This window comes from Penicillium malachiteum, assembly GCF_028827825.1.
Source record: "Penicillium malachiteum strain IBT 17515 chromosome Unknown utg000002l:1.0-8849297.0:1.0-8852440.0, whole genome shotgun sequence".
NCBI classification, from domain to species: domain Eukaryota; kingdom Fungi; phylum Ascomycota; class Eurotiomycetes; order Eurotiales; family Aspergillaceae; genus Penicillium; species Penicillium malachiteum.
Window position 1 is genome coordinate 542,479 of NW_026643095.1, and position 27,917 is coordinate 570,395.

General features: G+C 46.7%; 11 protein-coding genes across 11 annotated transcripts; 5 read left to right on the top strand and 6 right to left on the bottom strand.

Moving 5' to 3' along the window:
- Positions 1-142: 142 nt before the first annotated feature.
- On the bottom strand, positions 143-1,026 carry mrpl4 (mitochondrial 54S ribosomal protein uL29m; the record flags this gene model as incomplete). Its single annotated transcript, XM_057086688.1, has 3 exons — positions 143-295; positions 443-609; positions 669-1,026. 3 exons carry the CDS (start codon positions 1,024-1,026, stop codon positions 143-145), a joined length of 678 nt encoding a protein of 225 aa, XP_056946517.1.
- Positions 1,027-1,830: 804 nt separating this feature from the next.
- Positions 1,831-3,864, top strand: N7483_003252 (NOT2/NOT3/NOT5 family protein; the record flags this gene model as incomplete). The annotated part of the gene is made up of 6 exons (XM_057086689.1): positions 1,831-1,966; positions 2,061-2,202; positions 2,306-2,721; positions 2,801-3,191; positions 3,254-3,608; positions 3,688-3,864. 6 exons carry the CDS (start codon positions 1,831-1,833, stop codon positions 3,862-3,864), a joined length of 1,617 nt encoding a protein of 538 aa, XP_056946518.1.
- Positions 3,865-4,138: 274 nt separating this feature from the next.
- On the bottom strand, positions 4,139-5,247 carry gtmA (gliotoxin thiomethyltransferase; the record flags this gene model as incomplete). The annotated part of the gene is made up of 4 exons (XM_057086690.1): positions 4,139-4,536; positions 4,606-4,662; positions 4,730-4,768; positions 4,851-5,247. 4 exons carry the CDS (start codon positions 5,245-5,247, stop codon positions 4,139-4,141), a joined length of 891 nt encoding a protein of 296 aa, XP_056946519.1.
- Positions 5,248-5,970: 723 nt separating this feature from the next.
- Positions 5,971-9,758, top strand: N7483_003254 (condensin subunit SMC2; the record flags this gene model as incomplete). Its single annotated transcript, XM_057086691.1, has 5 exons — positions 5,971-5,997; positions 6,051-6,091; positions 6,170-8,327; positions 8,380-9,428; positions 9,494-9,758. The coding sequence occupies 5 exons, from the start codon at positions 5,971-5,973 to the stop codon at positions 9,756-9,758; spliced, it is 3,540 nt and encodes a 1,179-aa protein (XP_056946520.1).
- Positions 9,759-10,793: 1,035 nt separating this feature from the next.
- Positions 10,794-11,509, top strand: N7483_003255 (CUE domain-containing protein; the record flags this gene model as incomplete). Its single annotated transcript, XM_057086692.1, has 2 exons — positions 10,794-11,072; positions 11,219-11,509. 2 exons carry the CDS (start codon positions 10,794-10,796, stop codon positions 11,507-11,509), a joined length of 570 nt encoding a protein of 189 aa, XP_056946521.1.
- A 356-nt stretch (positions 11,510-11,865) lies between these two features.
- On the bottom strand, positions 11,866-12,807 carry psf2 (DNA replication protein PSF2; the record flags this gene model as incomplete). Its single annotated transcript, XM_057086693.1, has 3 exons — positions 11,866-11,977; positions 12,045-12,631; positions 12,694-12,807. 3 exons carry the CDS (start codon positions 12,805-12,807, stop codon positions 11,866-11,868), a joined length of 813 nt encoding a protein of 270 aa, XP_056946522.1.
- A 2,153-nt stretch (positions 12,808-14,960) lies between these two features.
- N7483_003257 (uncharacterized protein) lies at positions 14,961-15,617 on the bottom strand (the record flags this gene model as incomplete). Its single annotated transcript, XM_057086694.1, has 1 exon — positions 14,961-15,617. The coding sequence occupies one exon, from the start codon at positions 15,615-15,617 to the stop codon at positions 14,961-14,963; it is 657 nt and encodes a 218-aa protein (XP_056946523.1).
- Positions 15,618-17,892: 2,275 nt separating this feature from the next.
- Positions 17,893-19,903, top strand: alg10 (dolichyl-P-Glc:Glc(2)Man(9)GlcNAc(2)-PP-dolichol alpha-1,2- glucosyltransferase; the record flags this gene model as incomplete). Its single annotated transcript, XM_057086695.1, has 3 exons — positions 17,893-18,652; positions 18,707-18,844; positions 18,918-19,903. 3 exons carry the CDS (start codon positions 17,893-17,895, stop codon positions 19,901-19,903), a joined length of 1,884 nt encoding a protein of 627 aa, XP_056946524.1.
- Positions 19,904-21,367: 1,464 nt separating this feature from the next.
- N7483_003259 (uncharacterized protein) lies at positions 21,368-22,435 on the bottom strand (the record flags this gene model as incomplete). Its single annotated transcript, XM_057086696.1, has 2 exons — positions 21,368-22,027; positions 22,082-22,435. 2 exons carry the CDS (start codon positions 22,433-22,435, stop codon positions 21,368-21,370), a joined length of 1,014 nt encoding a protein of 337 aa, XP_056946525.1.
- Positions 22,436-24,747: 2,312 nt separating this feature from the next.
- On the top strand, positions 24,748-26,750 carry N7483_003260 (tyrosyl-DNA phosphodiesterase 1; the record flags this gene model as incomplete). Its single annotated transcript, XM_057086697.1, has 4 exons — positions 24,748-25,251; positions 25,360-25,472; positions 25,549-25,963; positions 26,016-26,750. The coding sequence occupies 4 exons, from the start codon at positions 24,748-24,750 to the stop codon at positions 26,748-26,750; spliced, it is 1,767 nt and encodes a 588-aa protein (XP_056946526.1).
- Positions 26,751-27,046: 296 nt separating this feature from the next.
- N7483_003261 (uncharacterized protein) lies at positions 27,047-27,592 on the bottom strand (the record flags this gene model as incomplete). The annotated part of the gene is made up of 2 exons (XM_057086698.1): positions 27,047-27,166; positions 27,269-27,592. The coding sequence occupies 2 exons, from the start codon at positions 27,590-27,592 to the stop codon at positions 27,047-27,049; spliced, it is 444 nt and encodes a 147-aa protein (XP_056946527.1).
- Between the last annotated feature and the right edge of the window lie 325 nt (positions 27,593-27,917).

The window sequence follows — 27,917 nt, forward strand, 5'->3', positions numbered from 1 at the left end:
TATGATCAAAGGGAAGTATTGCGTTGATATTTTACATGCCAAAAGTATATAATAAAAAGAACAATGGTGAATCAGCCAGAATATTGCTACAAGTTCCAAACAATGCACTCCTGGTTCCTCGAGGAGCTAGCACAACTGCACATTATGGCTTGGAGACAGTCTCCTCAGCCTCGGAGCTCTCCATGTAAGTCTCGTATTCAGGGCGAACTCCCTGAGCGTAGAGACGCTGGGCCTCCTCATAAGCGTACCAGCGCTCACGCAACACATGCTTAATGTTATACATGGTAGTGGTAACCTGAAAGTACAAACAATATCAGTAAATGAACTCGGGTAGTGATGATACAAAAAGACCTATTCAGCGAAGGAATAGAAATTGTCCTTCCTCCTCGATGGACTGATCTAGACAGGGGCGAGCCAGTAGACACAATTGGACGAAACTTACAGCCTTGTCACGACTATCAGCCTCGTGAGATCCGTATCCAGCATTCAAGCGCTCTCTCTCCAAGTTTGAGGTAGCGATGCGGTTGCGCTCCCTGAGACAGGCCCACCAGAGTCGGTGGAGGTCATCCCAGCTCTTGTCACGGAGTTCGGTAATAGCCCATGGGCGACCTAACCATACATTAGCAAGGGGTTAACCGGAAGAAGCTGAAAAGATGGTATCCGCCTACCAAATTCCAGATCGAACTCCGGCGTGCTCATTGCCTCACGCGAAGGGGGAAAGAAACCCCAAAGACCGTGGTTGGGAGCTTTGGCTCGGGCAGGGAGAGACTCAGGCGAAACAGGTTTCGGCAAAGGGTACTTGGAAACACCGAGCTTGAATCGGGGGCCGGTCCGGTGAATTGCTGATACACCGCGGGTTCGGTTCAAATCGCGTCCTCGGCCAGCGGCGACGGGGGTCGTAGAGAAGTTTGAGGACTGGGTTCGAGTCATCGAGAAGTGAAGGGAAGGTGCCAGGTATGGCGGAGGTAGTTCGGCGAGTGCGAGACCCCCATATTGGGCCAAACGAGTAATGACTGGCCGATGCATTGTGTAGAGGTCGATTGGGGAGTTGTTGGCGGAGGCTTCGATTAATTGACGATGCGTTTTTTCGGGCTCGACGGAGGGTCACGTGCAACCACATCTTAAATGGACGATTTGCTGATCATTACATTGACTGATATCACTTTTCTTGCTTCATCGTTGGATTTAATCTTCTATTCTGGTTCAACCCCGTCCTTGACACTGATTTTAATCCATCACTACTTCCTTTATTTCTATTAAAGGACTTTGAAGTTCGCGGTTAGTTTCAACTGGCCTGTGCTCTCCTCCAATACTTCCGCGCGCCTAAATTACCCAATCGATTCGCTCCACCTCCAGGCGGAGCAGTGCCGCATCAGGTTGAAGAGACCTTTCATGGTAGACGACTACCCCTCCACAGAGACCGTCTTAACTTGATATTTGACCGTATCCGATTCTCACCGAGTCTCTGAAGGTCTCTGAGCTCGCGTCTTCAATATCACTTCCGAGACCTCAACCATGAATCGACCAGGTTCGTTAGTTTCTTCTTCTATCTTTTGAGTACCTTGGTCCCGGTGTACTTTGAATCATGTTCTCGAGGGAATACCTTCAACAGCACTCCATTTATAGAGCTGGGTTTGATAAACCGACTCTTTTATCTCCAAACGGAAGTGATGGAAGCATTTCATCCTCCAATGGCAGTTGTGGGAGATGATCCTTCGATTTGCGACCGAGACATTTTTCTAAAAAAAAAAAAACCTTTCGCAGGGATCTCTCGACACATTCCTGTGTTGGGCCAAATCATATGCAACGCGTTATGAGACAGTGTAGTTCATGCTAACTCCTTGTTCTCTTTTGGCAGGACCCGGCCCGCAGCCGCTACGAGGCATGTCCGGATTCCCCGCGCCACAGCAAGCACAGGCTCGAAACGCAACATTGGCCTCAACAAGATTGCCGAACGGAAAACTGGGTATGTTGTTTTGTGGGCTTGTCTGCAGAACAAATGGTTAGAAGCGGAGAGCTGTTATGAGTGGATGCTAATACGTGGGGGGTCGCTGATCTAGGTGGCGCAGCGAATTGGAACTTCAATCTGCCCGCGAGTGGAACTTCTACCCTACAAAGCAATCAGCAACGCAGCATGGGAACGATGGGCAGTTTCGCACAGAGCTTGGGCGGTTCCCAGACAGCCACACCTCTAGACCTTTCGTAAGTGACAACCTGGTTTGCTCAGAAAGCAAAGACTGCACAAATCCAGTGGTTGTGAAGGGAAATTTTGATCGAGGACACTGACCGTGATTCTGTATTCTAGCGAGTTTCCCTCTCTCTCAGGCGCACCACAGCAATCACAATCTCAGAACCCTGGACAGCATGTGTGGGCTAATGCCAGCCAACGAGCTGCTCAGCACACACCTGTTCAGAGACAGCAGCTTCCCCCGACATCGCAACCCCCTTCGCGAACCTCTCAAACCCAACCACATCCCGTTCAGCAACCGCAGCAACCTCCTCACGATGACATGTTTCCCTCCGGCGCCCAGTTCGCCAATCGGTTAGACGACTTCAGGAATGGTGGCCAGGGCATCAGCAGCCAGCTAGGAGCTGGCACTCAGCCGCAGACAGGCAACATCGACGAATTCCCTCCGTTGGGCCGAAATGTTGCTGCTGAGATTGGCCAAGACCGCCGGGGCTCGTTGATGCAAAATACTGCGTTTGGAAGTTACAATTCAGGTATGCGGCGGCACCTTTCCTCCGTTGTTGGATGGGAGAAATGAATGTGTGGAAATGAATCACTGACTCTGAGTTACAGGTATTGGAACATCACGGTCGCCTGTTAACCAAGGACCCAATGGGGTCTTGGGGCAGGAGAAGGAGGTAGGTAGATCGGCGATCGTCTTTCCCAGGCCCCGCACTCACCGACACCAACAGGACTTGAACAACATCCTCATGTCGGGTCAACGCAACTTCAGCGACCCGCAACAACTGCAGCAAAGACAGCAACAAGCCAATGAAGGACAAGATGTTTCGGTTCCCGCCAACGCACAAAGTGCAGAACAACCACCTCTCGCACAGATGAGCGAGTTGGACCGATTTGGCTTGGCCGGCCTATTGCGCATGATTCATAGCGAGAGCCCCGACGTGGCCAGTCTTGCTGTTGGCCAAGATTTGATGACTCTAGGACTCGATTTGAACCAGCCAGAGTATGCGCGCCCGCCTAATCGAGATTTGATCTATGAATTTAGCTAACTATTGCGCTTACTAGACCCCTCCACACCTCGTTCGCGTCGCCGTTCGTGTCATCCATGTCCGCAGTCCCGTTGGAACAAGATTTTTCCTTGCCATCCTGCTACAATGTCGCCAACATTCAATCACTTCAATCTCGCATTCCCGGCTTTAGCGACGAGACCCTTTTTTACATCTTCTACAGTATGCCTCGAGATATCATGCAGGAACTCGTTGCGGAAGAGTTAATGGGTCGCAAATGGCGATACCACAAGCTTGAGCGATGCTGGTTGACCCGTGATGAACAATATCCTGGTCCAGTTGATGTTGAACGTGGTGTTAGCGAACGTGGTGTTTATCTACTGTGGGATCCTGCTAGTTGGAAGAAGGTTCGAGTAAGTCTCTAGCACACCTCGGGAGAAGAGAAAATACAAGAGAAATACTCTGTTACATGCGCTAACCATAACTCTGTAGCGTGAGTTCATTCTTCGATACGAGGATTTGGATAATCGATTGGAAGCCAACGGGGGATTGCTCGTCCAGTTGGTCAGACGCATCATGCTTCATAAGAGCTTATGCATGCACCCCGGGTCAGGCGCGGATAGTAGTTTTAAATCGATCAGCAGTGGCGTTTGGCTATCTGGTTTGTAATATTGCTCTAACGGGTGGCCGATAGTACAATATCGTTTGGGATCTGGGCGTGGTGATTTATCAAGAACTTGAAACTACCTACACTAGGTAAATGAGGCTATATGGGAAACCAAGTTATGACCTTTCAAAGACATTCAAGTTTTGACCTTCCTAATATTTGTGCGCATAATGCTGGGCTATCGTTGCATATTCAACGGCTAGATCATCGAACTGAGGTTTGTACTATTTGAAGCAAAATCCATGTTCACCACTGGACAGGCTCAACCCTCAACGGTCAAGGGCTGGCCTTTCGAGCGGTGGAGACAATAGCCATCCATTCCCCAGACACTTCCCCATTCTCCCCGTATGTATCGATAAGGTATTTCTCCAGAACTGGTTTGATCTTGTCCTTGCTTTCCTGTCGCATCTTCTCTGACCAGAAATACTCGATGACGATGGGTACCATGAACATGGCCATATCCACAAAGTCGGATACCGAGACGGGGTTGCTTTTTGTGACAGAGGTGACATTGATGTCACAAAAGCCTCGTTCTTTGAGTTGGTTTTCGATCCATGCCGGAGAATCCCAAAGTTTACCCTCGCCTAAGGTTCTCAGAAACTCATCCGCAGTTGGCCACGGCAATCTACCCGGCAGAAGGTCGATTGCTTTCTTCATGATTGGAACCCAACCAGCTACGGAAAGAATAGTAAGTTTTCGTTCGAGGTGACGGAATAACAACTTGAAGATATGATTTGACTTACGCTGAATCCAGGTGGTGAACCCAATGACTCCTCCTGGCTGTAGAATGCGAGTGGTTTCTATATCAAAGAGCATTAGTATATTGAGGTCCAATGTTCACAAACTATCCATGAAAGGAACTCATACCGTCCAAGGCTGTCAAACTTCGAGGAACGGCCATAAAGGCTAGCAAGCAAAGTAGGGTCAGCAATCATTCATAACTTAATAATGCACATCCATGGATCATGATGATAATATTTTGGCATACCGAAAGATGTGAAGACATGTGTGAAATGACCTGATGGAAGCTTGGTGTCTTGTACATCCACGGTCTTGACATCGGAATTTATCCATTTGTCTCTCTGAACACGACGGCGAGCATACTGCAGCATCCCTTCCGCAATGTCACCACATGTGACTTTCCAATTTCCCTTGACGTGATCATCGATATCACGATGGAGAATGCTAGAGACCACGCCAGTACCACAGGCATTGTCTAGTATGACCAGCGAGCATTCTGGGTCCGCCTTTGAGCCGGCCACAATGTCACTCTGTTCGATAAGAGTCTCAGCAAACGTTCCAGTGACTCTTTCGCCATTTTCATATGACTTGATGAAATTGGGGTCGCTGAAGAGAAAATCCCAGTTTGGTGCTGATTCAGGCATCTCGAGAAGCTTGAGGGCGGTTGATTATGTAGTTGAGATGTGATAGACTGATTGTCTGTTTCAAGTTGCTGACGGAGGTTAGAGTGAGACAGTAGTTGAGGCAGGAGTGAGGCAGATGCGAGTACGGCTTCAAGTTCTTCGAGACTGGCCTGGGCCTTTATATACATTTGAGGCAAAATAGTATGGGGGCGAAGGAATCGAAAGTGTCCGATAATGTCTCCGCTGCTTATACAAGGAACGAGCTAAAGTTCTGTGACAGCCTTGGACGAGATCTACTTCCATATGGCGTGTACGGCTGGTATCATTGATTGAGCAAGACCCATTGCCTGGGTCCATAGCAACACTACCCAATGGTTCTTGCTCTTCATTGTGAGTACCTTGAAGGTAGTAAAGTGAAAGCGAGCAGATTATTTGTAAACTGGAGGCCTGAACTGAATGTGTAGTCTGATTGGCTTGGAATAGGTATTTAGTTATATCGGGAATAAGACAATTCTCTAAACCCAGCCGGAGACATTGATGATGAAAGTGTCCGAGATCCTATAGATGCCGTCTGGGCAGCACGTGATGATTGTTGATGACGCTTACATCATCTTGACAACGCTAGTGCAAAACGGGCAAACCATAAACACCTGATTTGCGGGCAAAACAACGGGTCGCGCCCCTCCTCGACTCTTCCGAACATCATATGTACTCCGCATAGTGAGCTGACTCTCAGTCGCAAACATGAGGATCATAGAGATTGTGATAGACGTATGCTGCGCTGTCCTGTTTCTTCTCAAATCAAGCTAATTAGACTATCACAGGGCTTCAAATCGTACGCCGTGCGTACGGTTATTTCGGGATGGTGCGCAAACCAGTCTAGCTCCTCCCAACAGGAGCATTCATGATATCGCAATGGAGGAATTGCTGACAGGATTTACAGGGACGAAGCATTCAACTCCATTACCGGCTTGAACGGTAGTGGTAAATCCAATATTCTCGATGCCATTTGTTTCGTTCTCGGTATCACCAACATGAGCACCGTCCGAGCGCAAAACCTTCAAGATTTGATCTACAAGCGTGGCCAAGCCGGCGTGACCAAGGCTAGTGTGACCATTGTCTTCGATAACCGCGATACCTCCAAATCACCGATCGGCTTCGAAGAATATGGTAATATCTCCGTCACCCGCCAAATTGTGCTGGGTGGAACTAGCAAATACCTGATCAATGGACACCGCGCGCAACAGCAGACTGTCCAAAATCTGTTCCAGAGTGTCCAGTTGAACATCAACAACCCGAATTTCCTTATTATGCAGGGTCGCATCACCAAGGTGCTGAACATGAAGGCGGTTGAAATCCTGTCGATGATTGAGGAAGCGGCCGGCACACGAATGTTCGAGGATCGACGGGAGAAGGCTATCAAAACCATGAGCAAGAAGGAGCTGAAGCTGCGCGAAATTGAGGAGCTCTTGAAGGAGGAGATCGAGCCCAAGCTAGAGAAGCTCCGCTCCGAGAAACGTGCGTTCCTCGACTTCCAGCAAACACAAAACGATCTGGAGCGTCTGACTCGACTTGTCGTTGCTCATGACTACATACGTGGAGGAGAGCGTTTGCGTGTTGCGGGCGATGAATGCAGCAGCAAGAAAGACAGAGTCCAGGCGTTGGAAGACAATGCAGACAAGCTGAAAAGTGAAATTTCGCACTTGGAGGAGGATGTGAAGCGTGTCAAGTCCGCGCGTGATAAGGAGCTCCGTAAGGGTGGCAAGTTCCAAGGCCTTGAGGACGAAGTCAAAAATCACTCACATGAGTTGGTTCGCCTGACGACTGTTTTTGACTTGAAGAACTCTAGTATGGATGAGGAGAAGGAGAAGAGAAAGGCTATTAAAAATTCCGTTCGCGACCTTGAGAAGACTCTGAAGGAAAAGAGCGCCATCTACGAAAAATTGCAGGTCCAGTATGACGCTGCCAAGGCTGAGCTCGATGCGCAAAACGTCGAGGTGGAGCAAAAGGAAGAATTGCTTCAAACATTGCAGACAGGTGTCGCTTCCAGGGAAGGTCAGGAGAGCGGCTACCAAGGACAATTGCAAGATGCCCGAAACCGCGTCAGCAACGCCTCTACAGAGCAAGAACAAGCGAAACTCAAGATTACTCACCTTGAGAAGAGAATCAAGGAGGAGGAACCCCGTGCCAAGAAGGCAAAGGAGCAGAACCAAGGTCTCCTGAAGGACCTGGAAGGCCTGAAGGCGCAAGCTACGAAGCTCGAGTCAGAGCTTACTCGTCTTGGCTTCGAGCCTGGCAAAGAGGAGCAGATCTACCAAGAAAAGTCTCAATTACAGCGAGACATCCGCGATCTTCGCCAACGGGCTGATGGCTTCCGACGGAAGGCTGCTAACATCGATTTCAATTATACCGACCCCCATCCAAATTTTGATCGTTCAAAGGTAAAGGGATTGGTCGCTCAGTTGTTCGTCCTGAACAAGGATCAAGTTCCAGCTGCGACTGCGCTGGAAATCTGTGCTGGTGGACGTCTATACAATGTTGTTGTAGACTCTGCCGAGACCGGTACTCAGTTGCTCCAAAAAGGCAAGCTGCGCAAGCGTGTTACAATTATTCCTTTGAACAAGATTTCCGCATTCAAGGCATCTGCTGAAAAGATTGGAGCCGCCCAGAACATTGCCCCTGGCAAGGTAGATTTGGCTTTGTCTTTGATTGGGTATGATGACGAGGTGCTTGCGGCCATGAACTACGTATTCGGCAACACCCTCATCTGTCAGGATGCCGACACAGCTAAGAAGGTCACCTTCGATCCTTCTGTGCGGATGAAGAGTGTGACCCTTGAAGGAGATGTCTACGACCCATCGGGTACTCTTTCTGGTGGAAGCTCTCCAAACTCAAGCGGTGTTCTTGTGACTCTGCAAAAACTCAATGAGATCACTAAAGAATTGAGAAGCAAGGAACGTCAGCTTGCTTCTTTGGAAGAAAACATGAACAAGGAGAGGAAGAAGCTTGATGCAGTTCGGTCCATCAAACAGGACCTGGATCTTAAAACTCATGAGATCAAACTCACTGAAGAGCAAATCAACAACAACTCTTCTTCTTCGGTACGTACCTTGAAGGGCTCAAAATTTATAGGAAATACCTAACTTGTCATAGATTATTCAAGCCGTTGAAGAAATGCGAGCGAATATTGAGCAGCTGAAGCAGGATATCGCCGATGCGAAAACACGCCAAGCCGAAGCATCTAAAGATATCAAGCGGATTGAGAAGGACATGAGCGAGTTCAATAACAACAAAGACAGCAAGTTGGAAGAGCTTCAGAACTCATTAAATTCTCTTAAAAAGGCTCTCACCAAGAACTCTGCTTCAGTGAAAGAGCTCCAGAAAGAGCTGCAATCATCTCGCCTAGACTCTGAACAGGTCGGAAGCGATCTTTCAGCGGCCGAGGAGCAACTTGCCGAGACAGAGAACACCCTCCAGGCTCAGGTGGAGGAAATTGAATCTTTGAAGCGAGAGCAGACACGACTCAAAGATGCTCACGATATTGCTCAGGCACAGCTTGAGGATGAGAGAGCTAAGTTGACTGGATTTGACGATGAAATGCGCGAGCTTGAGCGTACAATCAAATCAAAGTCATCTCAGATCACCGAGGAAGGCCTGGAGATGCAAAAGCTGGGCCACCAGCTCGAAAAACTTCAAAAGGACCAACATACCGCTTCGCAAGCGGTGGCCCATATGGAGCAAGAACATGAGTGGATTGCGGATGAGAAGGACCAGTTCGGCCGCCCGAATACTCCATATCACTTCCAGAATTCGAACATTGCGGAGTGCAAGGCAACCCTGCGTAACCTGACAGAACGTTCCCAAGGAATGAAGAAGAAGATCAACCCGAAGGTTATGAACATGATCGATAGCGTTGAGAAGAAGGAGGCTGCTCTGAAGAACATGATGAGGACTGTCATTCGCGACAAGAGCAAGATCGAAGAAACTATCCTCAATCTGAACGAGTACAAGAAAGAGGCCCTTCACAAGACGTGGGTCAAGGTCAATGGAGACTTTGGACAGATCTTCGCCGAACTTTTGCCAGGTAGCTTTGCTAAGCTTGACCCGCCTGAGGGCAAGGATATCACCGACGGTCTAGAAGTCAAGGTATCTTTGGGTAAGGTCTGGAAGCAGAGTTTGACAGAATTGAGTGGTGGACAAAGGTACGTAATCTAGAGGACAGTCTCTCCCAAATTTTCAACAGTCCAATTTCTAACATCTGATTTAGGTCTCTTATTGCATTGTCTTTGATCATGGCCCTCTTGCAATTCAAGCCCGCTCCCATGTACATTCTCGATGAGGTTGATGCGGCCTTGGATTTGTCTCACACACAGAACATTGGACGACTCATCAAGACTCGATTCAAGGGATCTCAGTTCATCGTCGTCTCACTTAAGGATGGCATGTTCCAGAATGCCAATCGCATCTTCCGCACACGCTTCAGTGAGGGTACTAGTATCGTTCAGGCGCTGACCCCTGCCGATATGAAGTAATCGCAAGTGAGCGATATGAATCTCTGCTTCAAATTTCTTCACGAATGGTCAGCTTTGTCTTTTTATTATGTTGGTCTAGCCCCGGTGCGAAGCATTTGCTATTCCACGGCTCAATTATTCTGTGGCAGCTGGTGTTATGCGGTTTCGAGTGTTCAAATGTTTTTCCATGTTGGTCTGGGCTTCTTGGTTGGGAAGGATATTGGTTCATGATCTATGCATGATGAAGGCTTTCTGTTTGTTTCTTTCTTGCACAAGACTTCAGTTGTTCTCTTTTAGAGACAAATTCAATTCCATTTGAATTTTGTAAACCCCGGGTCTTTCTTTCGTAATGTGAGCTACGAGCACTATGTAGTCGTAGTACCAAGTATGACGAAACGTTCCGGCGGATGGGTTGAGTGATAGATTCTACGCTATAGAACATTTGGGCTTCTAGTACATATGCTGGATTTCTAAGTCATTCGATCATTATAGGCAAGCCTTCCGAGGTCAAATTTGAATTCAAATCCGACTGAATCATTTCATACTGTAGACCTTGGGATCAAATGAGATATCTAGTACTTCGTACATGGCTCTCTATACACTACTAGTACTGATAGTCACTGGCAGATAGATTTTTATATCGAAAATCAAAACCAATACTTGAGAATAATAGCTTTAAGTTACAGTTTATGGGTTATATATATCCAATATCAAAATTGTCTTCCGCCATTTACTACGGAGTATAGATATCGACCATCTCGCCACTGAACAATGCCAGGCTAACATAATAGTTTCCGGCACGTGCTGCGCCTGCGCCCGAAACTCTCCAATATCAACAACCGCCACCTAACATCCTATCTCTACTTACATCCAATCTCCCTCGGGTTCTTGATATTCCAATCTTTCGGTCTGAACTTGACTGACTTCCGAGACGCTTTCCCGAAGTCGGCATCCCAGTCCCACATGACCTCCTGCCCAACCCGGAATTACTCCGCCTTCTCCCGCACCTAAGCCTAAACTTAACCAACTCTCAGGGCGCAACTCGCTCACGGCACAATGCACGACGATGAGCCTTCGCTCAACATTCCGTCGCTCTTGACCTTAGCAGTCGTATCATACTTTGTTCTCCGATGGTTCTTTAACCGCGATGAAAGCTCCAGCGGAAGCGGCCGGCCCCGCGGCCGGGGTAACGCTGTCGACCCGGCTCAAGTCGAGCAGATCTCTCAGATGTTTCCCCAGCTGAGCACTCGTGAAATCATGTGGGACTTGCAGCGCAATGGTGGTAGTGTTGCAGCGACAACAGAGCGTATATTGACCGGGCGGGGATTGGAAACGGTATGTGCTGCGACAATTCGATGTGTCATTCGTGGTCACATCCCCCTCCCTCTTTATCTCTTTTAAATTATTCGAGAATTCGAGGAATTTGTCGGCAAATATCATGATTGGATTTGTTTCAATTACTGACATCATTCTCTATCTAGCCGCCTCCATCATTCCAACCTCAGATCCCGACTTTACCAGGAAACGCTTCCACCCAGGCTACTTCCACAGCGTCGACATCTAAAGGAGATGGACAGGACTTAATTTCTCGGTATAACCTTAGCGGAAAATTGGCAGCTGAAAGCGCAGAGTCCAGTGAAACCTCTCCTTCGTCTAGCGCGTGGTCACAAAACAAAGACGAGCGTCAACGCCTCCTCCAGAAACGCCGAGATGACATGATTCTGGCCGCGCGTAAGAGGATGATGGAAAAGAACCAAAGTTCTGCTCAATGAGAATACCAAACCTGTGAAATAATTGCACCACTACTTTGTTTGTTTTCTTGTATTGCTGATAGGCTTCGCTGGATCCTTCCCTACCAGGTTTATGTTTATTGCAGGACATTTCTCCCAATCAAGCCCGTGCGGGATATGCTCTCCACTTTCGTTTTGTATTAGAGCGTTTCGCATGCTGTATGGTGTTAGGTAAATTGGAACAGATTTGATTTATCATGAGACAAGGAAAGTCGGGTATACGAGTCTATATACATTGAATATTCGTTCTGGGGGCATTGATCCGCATCGCCCATGCACCTTTAAACGCCAAAGAAAAATCCCCAAAAACACAAAGCCCATGCACTTTTTTTTTCTCTCTAAAACTCCATGTAGTCTTCTTCTTCATCTTGAGTCGCCGAGTATTGGCCGTTTGCGCGCTGGTCGGCCAATTGTTCACGTCTAGCTTGTTCTTTCGAAGCGCCGATTTTGCTAATAATCCAGTCAATAAGAAAAGCTCCAACAGTCTTCCGTAGTCGGAATTCCATAGTCAACATACCGAAGATTATCCACTACACCAGCCACAAAACCACGTTCTTCACCCAGCTCCATTGCGCCCACTCCAGTCAGCGCAACTCCACCTCCAACAGTCGCGGCTGCATCGAGGACATCCACGCCAGATCTCATCTTCGACATGCGCACCTCACGCAAGTCTTTTAGTAATCGTCGAATTTGATCGGGCTCAACAAGGTCATCACTTGCTGCATCAAGTAGCATATTCCCGACTTCCACCCAATGGAATGGTAAAGCTGGTGTCTCCTTTGTAAAGTCTCCTCCATGTGCAGTATTTTGAGGTAGAAACGGCGGTGCGGCATAGTATCTATCTCCATCTGGTGTGTATTGTGCTCGGGGATTGGCTTCTTTTCCAAAGCTATTGATGCTAGGTTGACCCGGCAGTGGAGGAGGGGGCGAGAAGGAGTTTTTATAATCTTGATGCTGCGATTCCACCTCGAGGATTAGGCCAAGTGGATCTGGGTGTAACCATGATGGAGGTATAATGTTGGCGCGTCGTTGGCGTTTAAGTAGGAGGGCGAGCCAGAGTGGAAGGGATGCGCGACGAGGTGGAACAAGAGGCTCGACGGGGCCCTTCAATTGAGTTAGTGTACAGGTTCGGAATGTAGATGCTCGAAATCCGATAAATTACTCACACCTAGTAACTCAAGACCCTCGAGGCGCTGTCGGGGCACGATAGTCACGGTCTCCATCTCGGCGAGAAAGGCAATCTCAGAGGGAGTGATGCCCCGCGGAAGAGGGAAAGCCATTATTTCTTAAGGGTTGTAAGAATCGTAGTTTTTCTATCAGAATTAATTGAGGAATATCGAGGCTTTTGCGCCGTCAGTGCGGCATGGCGACCATATTGCGGGATCGAATCGCGTCCTGATGATTGCTAAATGTATGTGTTTGTCTTGTTTGCAACTTAGAGCTTAACGTGATGGTGAATATCCTAATCTGGTCTAGTGTTCCTGTTTTGGGTTTAGCCCCTCCTCTATCTATAACATTTGAAGAGGCCTGGACTCCTGGAAGCATCAATAGTAACTTGATTGTCATCTAGCTAATATAATCTCTTCATATCAACTTTCATAGCTTGGTGGCGCATCAATCTGAATCATATCAAACGGGTCTTCAAAGCAATCACCAACAAGCCCCCATGTTGCAACTCGAACAAGTAGGTGCTTAGGGAGTATGTTGATCATTTCACGATATTCCTTTTTCAATGCCTTCTTGTCTTCTTCGGAAACTTCAAACCCTCGAGCCATGCGACAACAGTCACATTCAACAGTACAATGCCCAACTCCAAGCTTTCGTCTAGGAGAAGGTTCGCGAAGATTACAACGCCCACATCCACGCGCACAGCAACCATTCCTAGAAGCACAATCTTCCTTCAGCACCCGATGCATATACCATTTCGGATGAGAGCGCCATAGATCAAAAGCCCTTCACTGATATCCCTCTCTTAGACACCAGTAAGAATACCACCACTTTTGCTCCAAGAGCCAATATCTCTTATTCAAAAACTCAAGTTTTTCTGAGTCTTTAGTATCCTTGTTTGAGATATCAAGTTGAATTGATATTTCTTCTTGAACAACCTCTCGGAGATCTTCCTCAAGAAAGTAAAGGTGATGTGCAATATGGGGATCCTCGGCAGTAGTATGGTAAGAACGAGCATACTTTATTTCACCTTCATTATGTTCTCTCAAATGATATCTTTGAAGAGCATTTGTATGCCCTGATCGCTCAAGTTGAATTTCTTTATAGTCGTCACTATCACCTACTATATTTCTACCTCTGACTCGGACAATATCTGTCCCGCTGACGGGTCTAGATGTTTTTGTTTTTTTCCGTTTGGTTTAATCCATTCGGTTGGTCCTGTTTTAGAGTCTCTTGAGGTTCAGGCTATGATCCACGGCGAAAAGGAAGCGGCATCTTTGAAATGTGAGTATATCAGTAATTTGAATCTCACACTGTCGATACACTCGAGGTACACATATTGTCTCTGAATGCGATGAAATGAACTTGAAGTTATCTGTCCGATCCAACATTTGAAGGTCATGCCCAGTTCCAAAGTTGAGGTCTCTTAATGACTTAATCACTACTACGCTTGCCTAACCCTTCCATGGTTTCTACTCTGTAATAGTACTCTCAGGCTATACCCGTGAGCGTCTTCGGACTCGGAGCCTGAAGTAATATACGTCGCTACCCTGTGCACTAGCTACATAGGTAGTACTTGAACTTCAAGTTGATTGTAGTACTCGGATACTACATATCTCGATACTATATGAACATTCCTCATACCCACTATACATAACACCGTAACCTGGGCAGTCATGGTCCCTGTTCTAATTTAATCCTATCATCGTAACCAGTATGTTACTTTCAAATGTTTAATCTATGCACATGTGGATTCAAGTTATACTACTACTAATACCTAGGTACAATCAGCTTGAATCTAGTATGATAGGGCTACATATAGTAGTTACTATTTAGTATTGCCCTAGTATCCATACTAGCACTCAAGTGCTCCTACTTTGTTATAACTGTCTCATCAATGTCCCATGTCCATAGGTACTATAAGCTACCAGTGCTTTCAAACCTTAGAAGCTGAATTGCTTACTGCCATCGGGCTGAATCTCTTTCAAATGATGGATTTTGGAATTTCAACGATACTATCTAGGTATGTTAAGTGCGCACAAAATTTGTATCTGCCATGGATTAGTATTTTTTCACCCCAAGACGCAAGACAAGAACGACCAATAACATTTGAATATGAGTCTAGCCCCAACTACGAGAGAGCCGATATCAACCACCAAAACGAGACCAGCACGAAAATCAAACTTGAATGGATGTAGGCGGTAAATACCTACTACATAGGTATACCTAGTAGCATTCAACCCCGGGCCTCAATCTGTATTTTGGTTCAAACCTTCCAAGGAACCTCCACATAAAGCAACCATATCGGAACATGATCCGACACACGATCCCAATAAACCTCGACATTCCCGAATTTCTTCGAAAGCTCTCGGTGCACGTCCAACTCATCGACCGTCACCGCCAACGCCACTAACTTACACGAAACAAGCGGCTTATTATGAATCTTCACCACATCTTCCAGGAATTTGGCTTGCAGGTCGGCTGGCTTCTGCAGGTACGTGCGACACTTCAACTCAATTCCGACTTGCTGGCCTAGCTTATGTATCTGGCCAAGGTTCTTCAGCTGCTCATTATCGTGCTTTTGTATGAACCCCTGCCGGCGCCGCAGTTGGAATAAGCACTGTTCCTCTGCAATATCCGCTGGATTCAGGTTTTGATAATTTGCCTGTGGGTCCTGCAGCCAGAGATCAACCCGATCTGACGAGCCTGGCCAGATGGACTGCTCACAAAGGACGTCAATCGTGTGAGGCATGTCGAGCTCGGCGGCTACTTCTAATTGAAGCCATTTTTCCCAGCCACCGCCAAAGTTGCTTTTGTGCAAGATTTCACCAGCCCGGGCGTCAATGAGATGCTTGATCGCAAAAAGGTAGGGTTGGGTCTTCTCATTGATGGGCCCGTGGAGGGGTGTCTTTTCAGATTGCATTTTGAGATGTTGTGCCACGACGAGGTTTCTGGTCTTGATGATGCCAGTGGTAGGACTATTCGTCAAAGAAGAAGAGTAATGCACAAACGCAGTTTCGACGACTAGGTGCTTTTTCGCGTGGATTCCAAGGTTGTGTCTCAATGTAACAGGAAGCCCTGGAGATACTATGTAGGATTCGAGACCGCAGAGAAGGCTGATGAATTGGCAAAATTTAAATAAAAAGGGCGAATCCAAATCAAGGTTATTTATACTAGTTTCATTGTAGTGTTGGCGAAAAAGCAGACTGACTAAAACATCAACGCGATAATCAGTTCTGGACACATTGATTCCTCGGTCTCATATTCTATTGATTCGGCCATGGCGAAAGAAATCCAAAGCGATTGGTGATGAGCTACTACATGTCTGACATGAAGCATGATCTCAGCCCACCTCACAGGCGGTTAACGGTCCCGGCAGCCCAACAGGCAGGCCATAGTAGCTCTTACTGAGGATCTCCGAGTCAGGATTAATCAAATGCCCGTGTTCCAGGACAGCTGAAGAATCCACATGGTGTAGGTGGAGATCGCGGTGTGACCGAGGTGGAAGTATGACAAGCGTGCCACGCCATAATGCCCGAACTCCAAAGAGAACTTCATGTTGATCATGATGCATTCCAGTAACCAAGCTAGCCGATTATTATCCCATTGCCAAGTCTGTGACGGTCTGACTGGGCAAAGTTACCCGAGAATTTCTTAGATTGAAAGGACAATGAGAAGGGAAAAGCCAGCGATAGCCAACCGCTTGGCTCAGTAAGTTGTCAAGGCAAATTAAGCGAAGTGAAGTCAGCAAAAAGTTACAATTTATAGCGACGGTTGAGACTTGGAATTCTTCCATGACGCTTTACCCAAATGTTCATGCAGATGGCCAAGATGTAAAGATGGCAATTCGTTGCGAGGCTATTCTTCCTTTCAGCAGGTTCCAGCTGCCGACTCACAACTTCAAGCAAGTGCCGCAGATCCAAAATTGAGTTTACATCCAACACTCTGAAGAAGTTCGAAGCTCGGCGCGAACTGCTAAAATGTCTGGACGGAGTAGGTTCGACACTCAGACCTCAGCGGCGGGCGCAGGCTCCAGCCTTCGACTGGACTTGCGGACAAATATCATCACAAATTCAAGTGGTCAGTCGAACCGACTTAGCTGATTTTGCGGACGTGGCCTTCTGAATACACTGCAATCAGTAGCAAGGGTTGGGCTGTCTAAATAAAGTTCGCCTGTGACGGACTCAGACTCGCAGTATCGATCAGTCCATCTATTTCCGTCCTGATTAACTATCGCTCATCTGATGATTTTCATCATTGATCTTTCTTCCCACTTTATTTCCAATTCTTCCTTATTTTTTGGAAACCTTTGCAATGGCTTTTCGACACTCTCACATGAATTTGGAGGCAGAGCATCCAATCAATTCATCGACAATGTCAAGAATGCGGCTATCTTCCAGCTCTCCTAGGTGAGCTATTGAGTACAGCGCCAACTGCTTTGAGTCTCATGGGATTTCTTTGGATCGGACCGTCGAGCTCTAGTGCAGAATCAATCACCTTGACGGACTTACAGCCGACTGATGGATTGAAATCTTTGGTCAAAAAAGGGACCCGTCGTTAAGAAGTTGTCTCATCGATGATATGTGAGAATAATTTGTGACATGAAATTTACTGCAAGGCATTTGTGATATTATCGCATGACGAGGCTTTCACAATTGGTCGTGCGAACAGGGGCGCACTGCAAGCACAGAGAAATCGTATCACGAAAGAGGAGGTGGGTGGTTTATCACACATAGCTTGGATGCTCTAGAGGACTTCTCGGAGGAAGCGAAGCAGTGTACTGGTCTGGCTACCCAGGTTCGGTTGGCTTCCGAAAAATGGGGAAAGATGGTAGGTGAGCTCCACGCCTGTCTCGAGTATGAGAGTAGTTATTAGTAGCACGACCAAGAGACGAGAAAATGTAGCTGGAAGTAAACTACTAATATTTGGACAATTCATATATATATATCAGTCAGAGTAAGTAGAAATTAAATTTTCATATTCTTGTATGTATATTGATGTTGACCGCAAGGCTGGACTACTCCAGGGGTTAATGTCGGCGGAGGTGGGCGGAGGCGGAGTATAGAGCTTCATTTTCTGCCGGATCTAAAATTCCAGGTGGCTATATGCGGAGTACCTAGGAGTTCTGTTTTCCCATCTCCCCAAATTTCTTAACACGTCATCAACCTTCAGTCCTGCTCTTTGAGCTTTGGGCCAAAATGAGTTCCGCTTCCGAATCGACTATTAGTCGCGCGGCGCGTTACGCCATTCCATTTACACTGCTTTTGATTCCGATCTGGCGAGCTCAAGTCCAATCCCGAGTCCCCGAACCATACCTCGATGAAGTATTCCACGTCCCACAAGCGCAAGCATACTGGAGACACGAATGGACACACTGGGATCCCAAAATCACTACACCACCCGGCTTGTATCTATGGTCCTATCTCCTGTGCGCCATAATGCTTTCTCGCGGCCAATTCCCAACAGAGATCGCTACCGATGCCCTCCGCAGAACCAATCTCTTTACCAATGCCGTGTTTCTTCCATGGAGACTTCAGACGCTGTCGGATGCTGTACACAAGGTGAAGAATAGCCGTCCCATGGGGGCGTGGCTCAGTCATTCTGTCTTGAATATCTGTCTGTTCCCGCCACTGTTCTTTTTTTCGGCTCTTTACTATACCGACATCCTTGCACTCCTTGTCGTCGTCGAGGCATACAATTGGGATCTGAAGCGCACAAATACCTCCGGAATTACCTCCTTCCTTTCCACGCTGGTGTTCCTTGTAGCTGGATTGGCTGCGCTTGCTTGTCGACAAACAAACATCTTTTGGGTCTCGGCATTTCTTGGTGGACTGCAAGTCGTTCGCAAGATCAGATTATCTTCCGAAACTTGCCAGTCATCTGATATGTGCAGCATTTTGAAGAGTGGTTTGAAGAATGAGGTTTATGATCCCCTTGTATCGGAGGCCACACTGGCGGGTACGTATCTTTCTGTTGATTCATTGAGCCCAATCCTAATTTGATTTATTTTAGACTACTTTAAGACTGCAATTTCCTTCGCTACTGTCAGCCTGAGAAATCCATTCTCTACAGTGATTCCTATGATCCCTCACTTAATCATTCTTACGGCCTTTGGAGCATTCGTCTTTTGGAACGATGGCGTGGTCCTTGGTAAGTCGCATCTTCCCTTTCAATCACATACGGCATTCTCCATGGACATTGGAGCTAACCATTTGGGATTCAGGCCACAAAGAGTTTCATACAGCTGGCATACACTTGGCTCAAATGCTTTACATTTGGCCGTATTTTGCCTTCTTTTCTTGGCCCTTGCTGGTCATTCCTGTTGTGAATCTCGTTCTCCCCAAGCACCTCCTGTCCAAGTATCTCGACTATGGCCTTCCACAGAAACATAAGCAACTTCCAAAGCTGCTCACTGCTTTGATTGTCCTTCTCATCATGCTTGCTATTGTGCATTTCAACACAGTCGTACATCCTTTTACTCTTGCTGATAACCGCCACTATGTTTTCTACGTGTTCCGCCTTCTGTTGGGCGTTCACCCTGCCATTAAGTATGCTGCTGTTATTGCCTACTTTCTTTGCGCATGGGCTATCATCTCTACTTGTGGTTTCGCCATCAACCAGGCACCCCCTCGATTGATCCGAGTTCCTCAAGCGGCACCTCAGACACCGGCAGCTCAAACTGCCCCTGAGCAACAACCTGCGGAGAACAGAAAAGCCCGCCGAGCGAATGAGAAGGCTGCAGCTAAGAAGGAGCAACAGCCCAAGCCTAAGCCCAAGCAGCAGAAACAGAAACAGAAACAGCCACAACCCGACCCCATTACTGCTGAAGCCTATGCTAAGGTGCAGGAAGGCTTGATTAAACGCCAGAAGGAACAAACAGGTGTTCAACGAGTCAGCTTTATTCTCGTATGGCTCGCAGCAACTTCTCTGTCTCTTATCACTGCTCCGCTGGTCGAGCCACGCTACTTTATCATCCCCTGGGTGATGTGGCGTCTCCATCTCCCCCCAACGCCGAGTCTCGCGGCATTCCGCAAACAGCGTCCGCAGTCTGAACGGGAGCGAGAGCTGGCTGACTTGGCCACTAACGCCCCCAGATTCATTGAGACCCTGTGGTTCATTGCTATCAATGCGGTGACTGGATACATGTTCCTTTACAAGGGATTTGAGTGGCCGCAAGAGCCAGGCAAGATCCAGCGATTCATGTGGTAGTTGATTAGTGGATCACAGCACACCACCGAACATACACTCCCCCAGGGAGATGTAGTGTACATTAGTTTCATCACTGTAATATTAAATTCAAATTCTTTAAAAGTTATATTCATGTTGACGGCTAGCTACAGTGTATTAGGGTAGTAAGACTAGGGCGGACAACTCCACAGGAGTAAAGTCCAACATTTCAAGGTTATACCTACTTCCAAGGTTGCGTACCTAGGTAGGCATTATCGCGAGGCCCTACCTTCCTCGAGTTATCTCTAATGAAGTAAATTTCATAGAAAACACCTTCCCTTCCTGAGCCCTGGAGGTCAACCTTGTAAGTTCTCCTTCATTTCCCTTTCTTCACTTCCCCTTCACTTCAGCAGCACTTGTTATCTGGGGCCTACTTAGTCCTCAATTTTACTGCGCATTCGATATCACCAGCTAAAAACCTTACACAAAATGAAGCATTTTTACTTTCTCCTCACCGTCCTCGCAATCCTGACTCCCGGGATAGGTAAGTTTACTATGTACCCCTCTCAAGCTGCTTTTGAAGCATGTGTGACTGACTGCTTACCTATATCATGTATGTATGTAGACGCATAGGAAAGCTGGAGCGATGACTTGGTCCGAGGTCGATGGCCGGAGTCGATGGCCGGAAAGATCGGCCTGGTTGTGGGAGTGTCTGTAAGTTTAGGTGCCCTTGTGAACCTTGGAACCTTGGAAGGGTGTGCCTAGATGACTAACTGCACATGTAGTTGCCGAGAGTTGGGCTGTAGAACTGTTGCATGTGGCGGTTGACAGCCCTGGAGAGGACCAGAGACGGTTGGAAGGATTGGGCTCGTGGCAGGAGCTGTGATGTTACTGTTCTACATTCTCCTGAAAATCGTCGACCTCGTAGCCCTTGGGGTTTAAGTTTCAACTGACTATCGAGAAGTAAGAACCTGGACCGCAAGAGTTATGAAAAGAAACCAATGACTCATAAGGTATATAAAAGTGTGCATCAAGACCATGAACGGGCTGTGGCTAGACTGAAACCCTGGCTCTAACTCTGGCAATGAGCATTGTTGGCTGGGATTCAGGAATATACAATTAGTCATCGAAAAAAAACAAGTTACCGCTTGCTAATTAAGCGCAGGAATAGGTAGGGGAAAGGACCAAAAAATAGTATGCGGTAGCAGTGACCGTGAGTCGAACACGGGACTTCAAGATTTGCAATCTTACACTCTAGCCAACTGAGTTACCACTGCTTATTAGGTCAGCATATATCAATTTTTATGGAGTCAATTAAAACTCACGGTAGATAAGAATGGTGAGTATAGTAAGCCCGAAGGTAATAAATAATAAGAGTGGGGCACCGTGACACTAGCATATACAGTCACTGGAAAAAAGTTTGCACCAGCGCTAAAATAGCGGCTTGGCATACGAATATTCTGCCGGTTTTTCTGCCGGTATTTCTGCCGAATGAATACAATAAATTCAATAGCTAGTGTACCAGCCCTCATACTTGATAATTTGCTCGACGCGGTGAGGCATGGTCACGGCCAAATTATCAAGAATTGATAGATCGATACTAGACCAAGCCTCTTGGGCCCAAATAATCATCTGATCCCGTATAGCCTCATTATCTGGCATATGATAAAGCTCTTTATGCTCACCATAAAGCTTTGCTTTTAATATCGCCCATAGGTTCTCAATAGGATTTAAATCAGGTGATTTAGGATGCCAAATCATAAGCTCAAAGCTCTGCTCAGCAAGCCAGTCACGTACAACATAAGCGGTATATGTTGGTGCGTTATCTTGCATAAAAATCGCACCCTCAACTCCATCCATTAAAGTTGGTAACATTTGTTGATAAAGCTTAAGAATAACCCATTGAGTAATCCCAGTACGTGCTGCATCAGGGTCCCTCGATAAAGGTATTAACCCAAAACGACGCCTCATACCAGAAAATGCAGCCCAAAACATCTTTTTAATCCCTTTATAAGGGTAGGTCTGAATATCTTGCTTTTCAATCTGGTATCTTGGTCGTGTAAAGGTCCATTCAGGACACGCACCCCTCTCTCGCTCAATTATTGATTCATCAGACCAGAAGATCCTTCTCCACTGCTCAGGAGTGTAGTTTCGGACACGTAGAGCCTAGGCGAGTCTCTGCGTGGCATGCGATCCAGTCAATTCGGGTCGTTTCAGCACACGCCATTTACGCATGCTACACTCACGAAGACAGTTCATTAAGGTCTTAGCACAGCATTCAACCTCAAGCTTAGCAATCAAATCGACTATTTTGAGACGTGGATTGCGATCAATCTCAGCAAATAGTACTGCTTTATCCATATCGGTAATGTTCTTTGGTCGACCCGATCGCGGCGAGGTCTCATTTTTAACACGATTTTTCGCACGTTGAACCGTCGATTTGAGCGTATCAAACGGTATATTTGGAAAATGAAGTTGTAGCTGCTTGTATGTCAAGCCTGTATGCTTCAAAGTGCATATTTGCGTGTGTGTGTAGGCGTCTAATTCGACGTGTTTCCGCGGCGTTTGCGGCATATTTGTACATAATAATAATAACCCGGGCGGGCGTGTAGTATGGACCGGTGCTGACCGCCTAGGCGGTCAGTTGAAATATAGGCGGTCAACCGCATATAGTTTAGTCTATTACTAGCGCTGGTGCAAACCTTTTTCCTGCCACTGTACAGTGGTGTTAAAAAAGTTTGCAGCATGATTTTTACCGCCTTTATTCTGCCGCTCATTCTGCCAGAGGAAGTTCACTTAGTCTGTGAACTTTTTAATCGACGACCATTTTTAATTATCTTTTATACCTTAAAGAGCGTATAAATCAGCTAGAGATTTCTGTAGTGTTATTATTGTTTTTTATAATATGTTTTCCAGTCTTATTCGAGATCTATATTATAGGTTATTAGCTCCATTAGGAAGGCGGGATATAAGACGGTAAAAATCGTACTGCAAACTTTTTTTAACACCACTGTAACCCACAGGCAAATACATAGCGTTAAAAATGTTTGCGTTATGGATTCTACCGCCTTTATTCTACCGCCTTTATTCTACCGCATTTTCTTTCTGCCAGGACATCCAGTAAATTCAATAGCCTACATACCACCCATAATTTATAGAACTTATGAGTCTTTAAATCAAATATCAAATCAAACAGCATTTAGATAGATCCAATATTGATACTATAATTACACGCGTTGCTATCATTTTGTCTATCTCTATACTTTCGAGCTAGCCTAATCTAGAAGGCGGGAATAAAGGCGGTAAAAATCATAACGCAAACATTTTTAACGCTACTGTAGTCTACCAGTGGCCGTACGAATAGGAGAAAGGACCAAAAAAAATATAATACGAGATAGCAGTGGCCGTGAGCGAACACGGGACTTCAAGATTTGCACTGTAATAATTAGTATGAATTTCGGAAGTAATGAGAAGAGATGAATCCTTACATCTTACAATCTAGCCAACTGAGTCACCACTGCTTGACTACTCCCATTCTCTCTGAGCTTGTATTATAAACTAGGCACCTGGGTCAGGCTCTATCTGTTATGTGAGTTGCTTCCCAAGGTTTGGGTAGTATGCTTCAGGGCTATCTGACTAGACCAAAAGACTAATAATAATTGAATGTGATTGAACATGTCTAAGCATTGCCTAGCGTAGGTATATGTGTGCCCAGGTGGAGGATGGCGGTGCTACTGTGGCAGTGTGGAGAGGTGAAGGAATGTGTGTGTGCCAGGCTAAGGATCTAAGGCCTCTCGGACCTACAGTCCAATAATATGAGTAACGTAATTTTTATCTCTTATTCTACTAGTTACCAAGTACTAGACTCCTAGTTCTATAACTTAAATGTAAATTTTCAGTTCAATTTCATGATTACCTGCGCTTCTTGTTTTCGAGCTCCCTCTCATTCTCGTTAGGGGTGTCATTAACTTCCCTATAGCGTTTCAATCAATCGGCTAGTACTTATAACCTGCCCATCATCACCAATATAGCCACCTCCTACAAAACGTTTAAGCTCTGGGTATTCTCTTAGCAACTTCTTATGTCTAGCGTCGACAAAGATGTGCCTACGCGGCCTTCTTGAAATCTGTAGGCAGCTATCCCCATCTAGCTCATCAACGATTCGATTAGCTTTGAAGCATGCCTTCCAGCCAGCAACAGAGGGATACTCAAAGCCGATCTCATTGCCATCTGAGCTTCTGGTACTAACACGAATCGCCAGGCGAGAGCCTACATAGGAATACTGCCTGTACCTACCTATGATGTGCTCTGGACATGGAGAGTATTCCTGCTCAGATATCCTGCTCCAGCACCCGCACCTGGGCACTCCAGGGCTCACTCACCCATGGCTATGTAATCATGTGTCACATAATTGATGACCGCTCAGGGCATTCAACACTGTGATAGCTACTCAGTGAGCACGATCCAGGTATGATCCAGGTGTGGACCTCTCTAAAAGCGGCAATCATCCAAGGAAGGAAAATTTCTGGGCTCTAGATTTCTATTTGATTATACCTATATATAAGCATAGATGGGTTTAAGGTTATAACCATATTCACTTATCAGGAGTCGGGATGATATTTTTGCTCTCACTTCACTCTCACTTTACTCTTACTTTAGCCTAATCCTAACTCTCATTTTTCTCTTAATCCTAGCCCCAGACCTATCTCATTCAAATGCCCCAGGGAGTATTTCCTTTCCTCCACTTGTCTGCGGTCTCTTCTGTTCTCTATCGGGCCTCCCTTTCTACCAGGGTTGATCTTCCCCCACTAGGCCCCACACGCCCTTTCCCATCTCAGCCATCTGAACACTCAACCAGTGAGACTGTTCTATTGAACTCCGACAAAATGGACCAACGACCTTCAAAGCGGACAAGGCTGTCGTCAAGCTTGTCCAGCGAAACACGGGAGCTTAGAGAGGAGGTGGAGGTGCATACTTCACTCACATCCCTGCGAAGATCCGTATCACCACCGCCAAGAACGCGATCCGGTCAATCACACGCGTCTATTGCAACAATTCCCCGGGCCGACCTTAAGAATGACCAATTCGATCACAAAAGAAAAGAGACATCTGGAAAGAAGCCAGCCTTATACCGTGCTCGCCAGGTCCCTTCTCCCTTTCAGCTCACTCATATCCGAGATCTTCCAGACAAAGAGGGCTCCAATGATGGGACGGTAAAATTGCGGGACATACTTGGAGACCCAATGATCAAGGAGTGCTGGCAATTTAACTACTGTTTCGATGTGGATTTCTTGATGTCCCAGTTTGACGAAGACGTCAGAAGCCTGGTGCAAGTCAAGATTGTTCATGGGTCTTGGGAGAAGGAATCGGCAAATCGAATTCGCATTGATGTAAGTATTATGGTTGAAGTCTCGAGATGGATCAGCTTGCGTATTCGGCCTCATTGTATCTGCCTAATACGACGTGCAAAATTTCGACGATAACTCACTATAATCTAGGAGGCATGTGCTCGGTTCCCCAATGTGGAGGCTATCACAGCTTACATGCCAGAACGTTTCGGGACTCACCATTCAAAAATGATGATTCTTCTGCGTCATGACGATCTTGCTCAGTATGTCTTTTATATTCCTGCGTTGGCCCCCCAGTGCCTGCGTTGGCCCCCAGTGTTCTATCGCTGACTGAAATAGGGTTATCATTCATACGGCGAATATGATACTTGGAGACTGGACAAACATGACCCAAGCCGTTTGGCGATCTCCCCTCTTGCCTCTGCTGAAAGGAGGTGCTTCGTCTTCATCATCTACCAATGGAGATACATCCCTTGGTACTGGAGCACGGTTCAAGAGAGATCTTCTCACATACTTGAGAGCATACGGTCCCAAGAAAACTGGCTCACTAGTTCAACAACTCAGTCGTTATGACTTCGCTGCCATTCGAGCTGCTCTCGTTAGTAGTGTTCCTTCGAAACAAAATCTCTGTCAACTTTACTCAGATAAAGCAACGTTATGGGGCTGGCCAGCCTTGAAGGATGTTCTTGGCCGAGTACCTGTAACCCACAGAACTAGTGAAAAGACCTCTCGAAAACCCCGAGTTGTGATCCAGGTACATTCTTTCGTCAAACACAACAATATGGCATCAAGCTAACTCTTTCCAGATCTCTTCAGTCGCCACTCTCGGCGCAACAGACAAATGGTTAAAAAGCGTACTCTTCGAAGCTCTCGCACCCACGTCAAACGAGGGACCACCAAATTACTCGATCATATTCCCAACTCCAGACGAGATTCGCCAGTCTCTAGATGGATATGGATCTGGTGGTTCAATTCATATGAAAACCCAGAGCGCGCCTCAAAAGAAACAGCTGGAATACTTACGTCCATACCTATGTCATTGGTCGGGTAATATCGAGACCATCGATCATTCCGGTGATAAACACACCAGACGCGAGGCCGGGCGTGGACGTGCAGCACCTCATATCAAGACATACATTCGCTTTTCGGATGAAGATACCATGAACAGCGTTGACTGGGCGATGGTCACATCCGCCAACTTATCCACACAAGCCTGGGGCACAGCAACGAACCAAAGTGGTGAAGTGAAGATCTCCAGCTTCGAAATTGGCGTGGTTGTCTGGCCTGAGCTATACAAGCAGAATCCTGTCTCCTCAGAGTCGGATGCAACCGTGAATCAATATTCAGATGTGCTGATGGTACCCTGCTTCAAGCAGAACCAGCCCGACATGTCTAACCTGGCTCGGAATGCTGCTACTGTGGTCGGACTACGCATGCCTTATAGTCTTCCACTGACGCCGTATGGCCCTACGGATGCTCCATGGTGTGCCACAGAATCGCATTACTTTCCAGACTGGAGGGGCCTCAGCTGGGTCCTTTGATATCCTCAAGTGCTTCTATGGTCCTGAGATATTTGCCACAGCTCATAGCTTAATATGTTTACTTCATCAGCAGGTAGACCAACGCAGCACCTATTATTAGATCGCAAACAGACATGTCTTCATGGATGCATCGCTTCGTTTCTTAAATAAAAACAGCTTCGTAAGATATATATTATCCCGTCTTCACCAACCTCCTTGTCCCAAAATTCCGAAGGCCTTGCCCAGGTGTTGTATTTGTATTTTCTTCAAAAGACCACCGTTCACATTCCACTCTATTGGAGCTCCCCAATGATAATTTACTGGTCACGGGTACCGTACTTGCCAATCAGGGTGTTGACGTGCTTGATGTAAATAGCCTGCGACTTCTGGGGAGTGAAGTGCTTGATCTTCTCCCACTCGCCGAAGAGCTGCTTCTTCTATAGATTGCGAAAATGAACAAGTCAGCCGGAGCTCAAACCCGAGACGAGCCTTCTCTCAAAGAAAGAAAAAGAAACAACACAAAAGAAATATTAACATACCACCATATCGAACATGCCGGGCTTCTCAAGAATCTCTTGCTTGGCAACCTTGAAGTGGACGTAAAGGTCCTTCTTCTCGAAAGGTCCAGGGGCAGAGGTGAGCATCATGACGACCTTAACGGCGAACTCAAAACCAGCCTTGAGGGCAGCAGCCTGAGCCTCATCACCGACGGTCTCAGTGTCACCCATGGCATCGGCGGCGGCAACAGCAGCCTTCAGGGTAGCGACATCGATACCCTCGGCGGCGGCCTGGACCTCGGCAGTGTACTTCTCCTTCTTCTGGGCGGCCTCGAGGGCGGTGACAAAGTTGGAAATGTCAGACATGATGAATGGTGCGAATAATGACAGGTTTATGACTGAAAATGAGTTTGAGAATGGAGGAACTTTGTAGTGGGGTAGTTTGTTGGGTTATTGATGCGGGATGGTTGAGGAGGGGTGCCTTGAGATGCCTGAAGATGCCTTAAATTGGGTTAAACTGCCGGTTTATTAGACCGCTTTGTACACCGCTTTGACCGTTTATGCAAGCTTAAATGTTGATCAACAGTGACATGCACCTGGGCATCTATATAGATCACATAATGTCTGTGTCTACAATTTTTGGAACATTTGAAGGAGGTCATTGAGAATTTTGAGGAAATGACACGGGTAT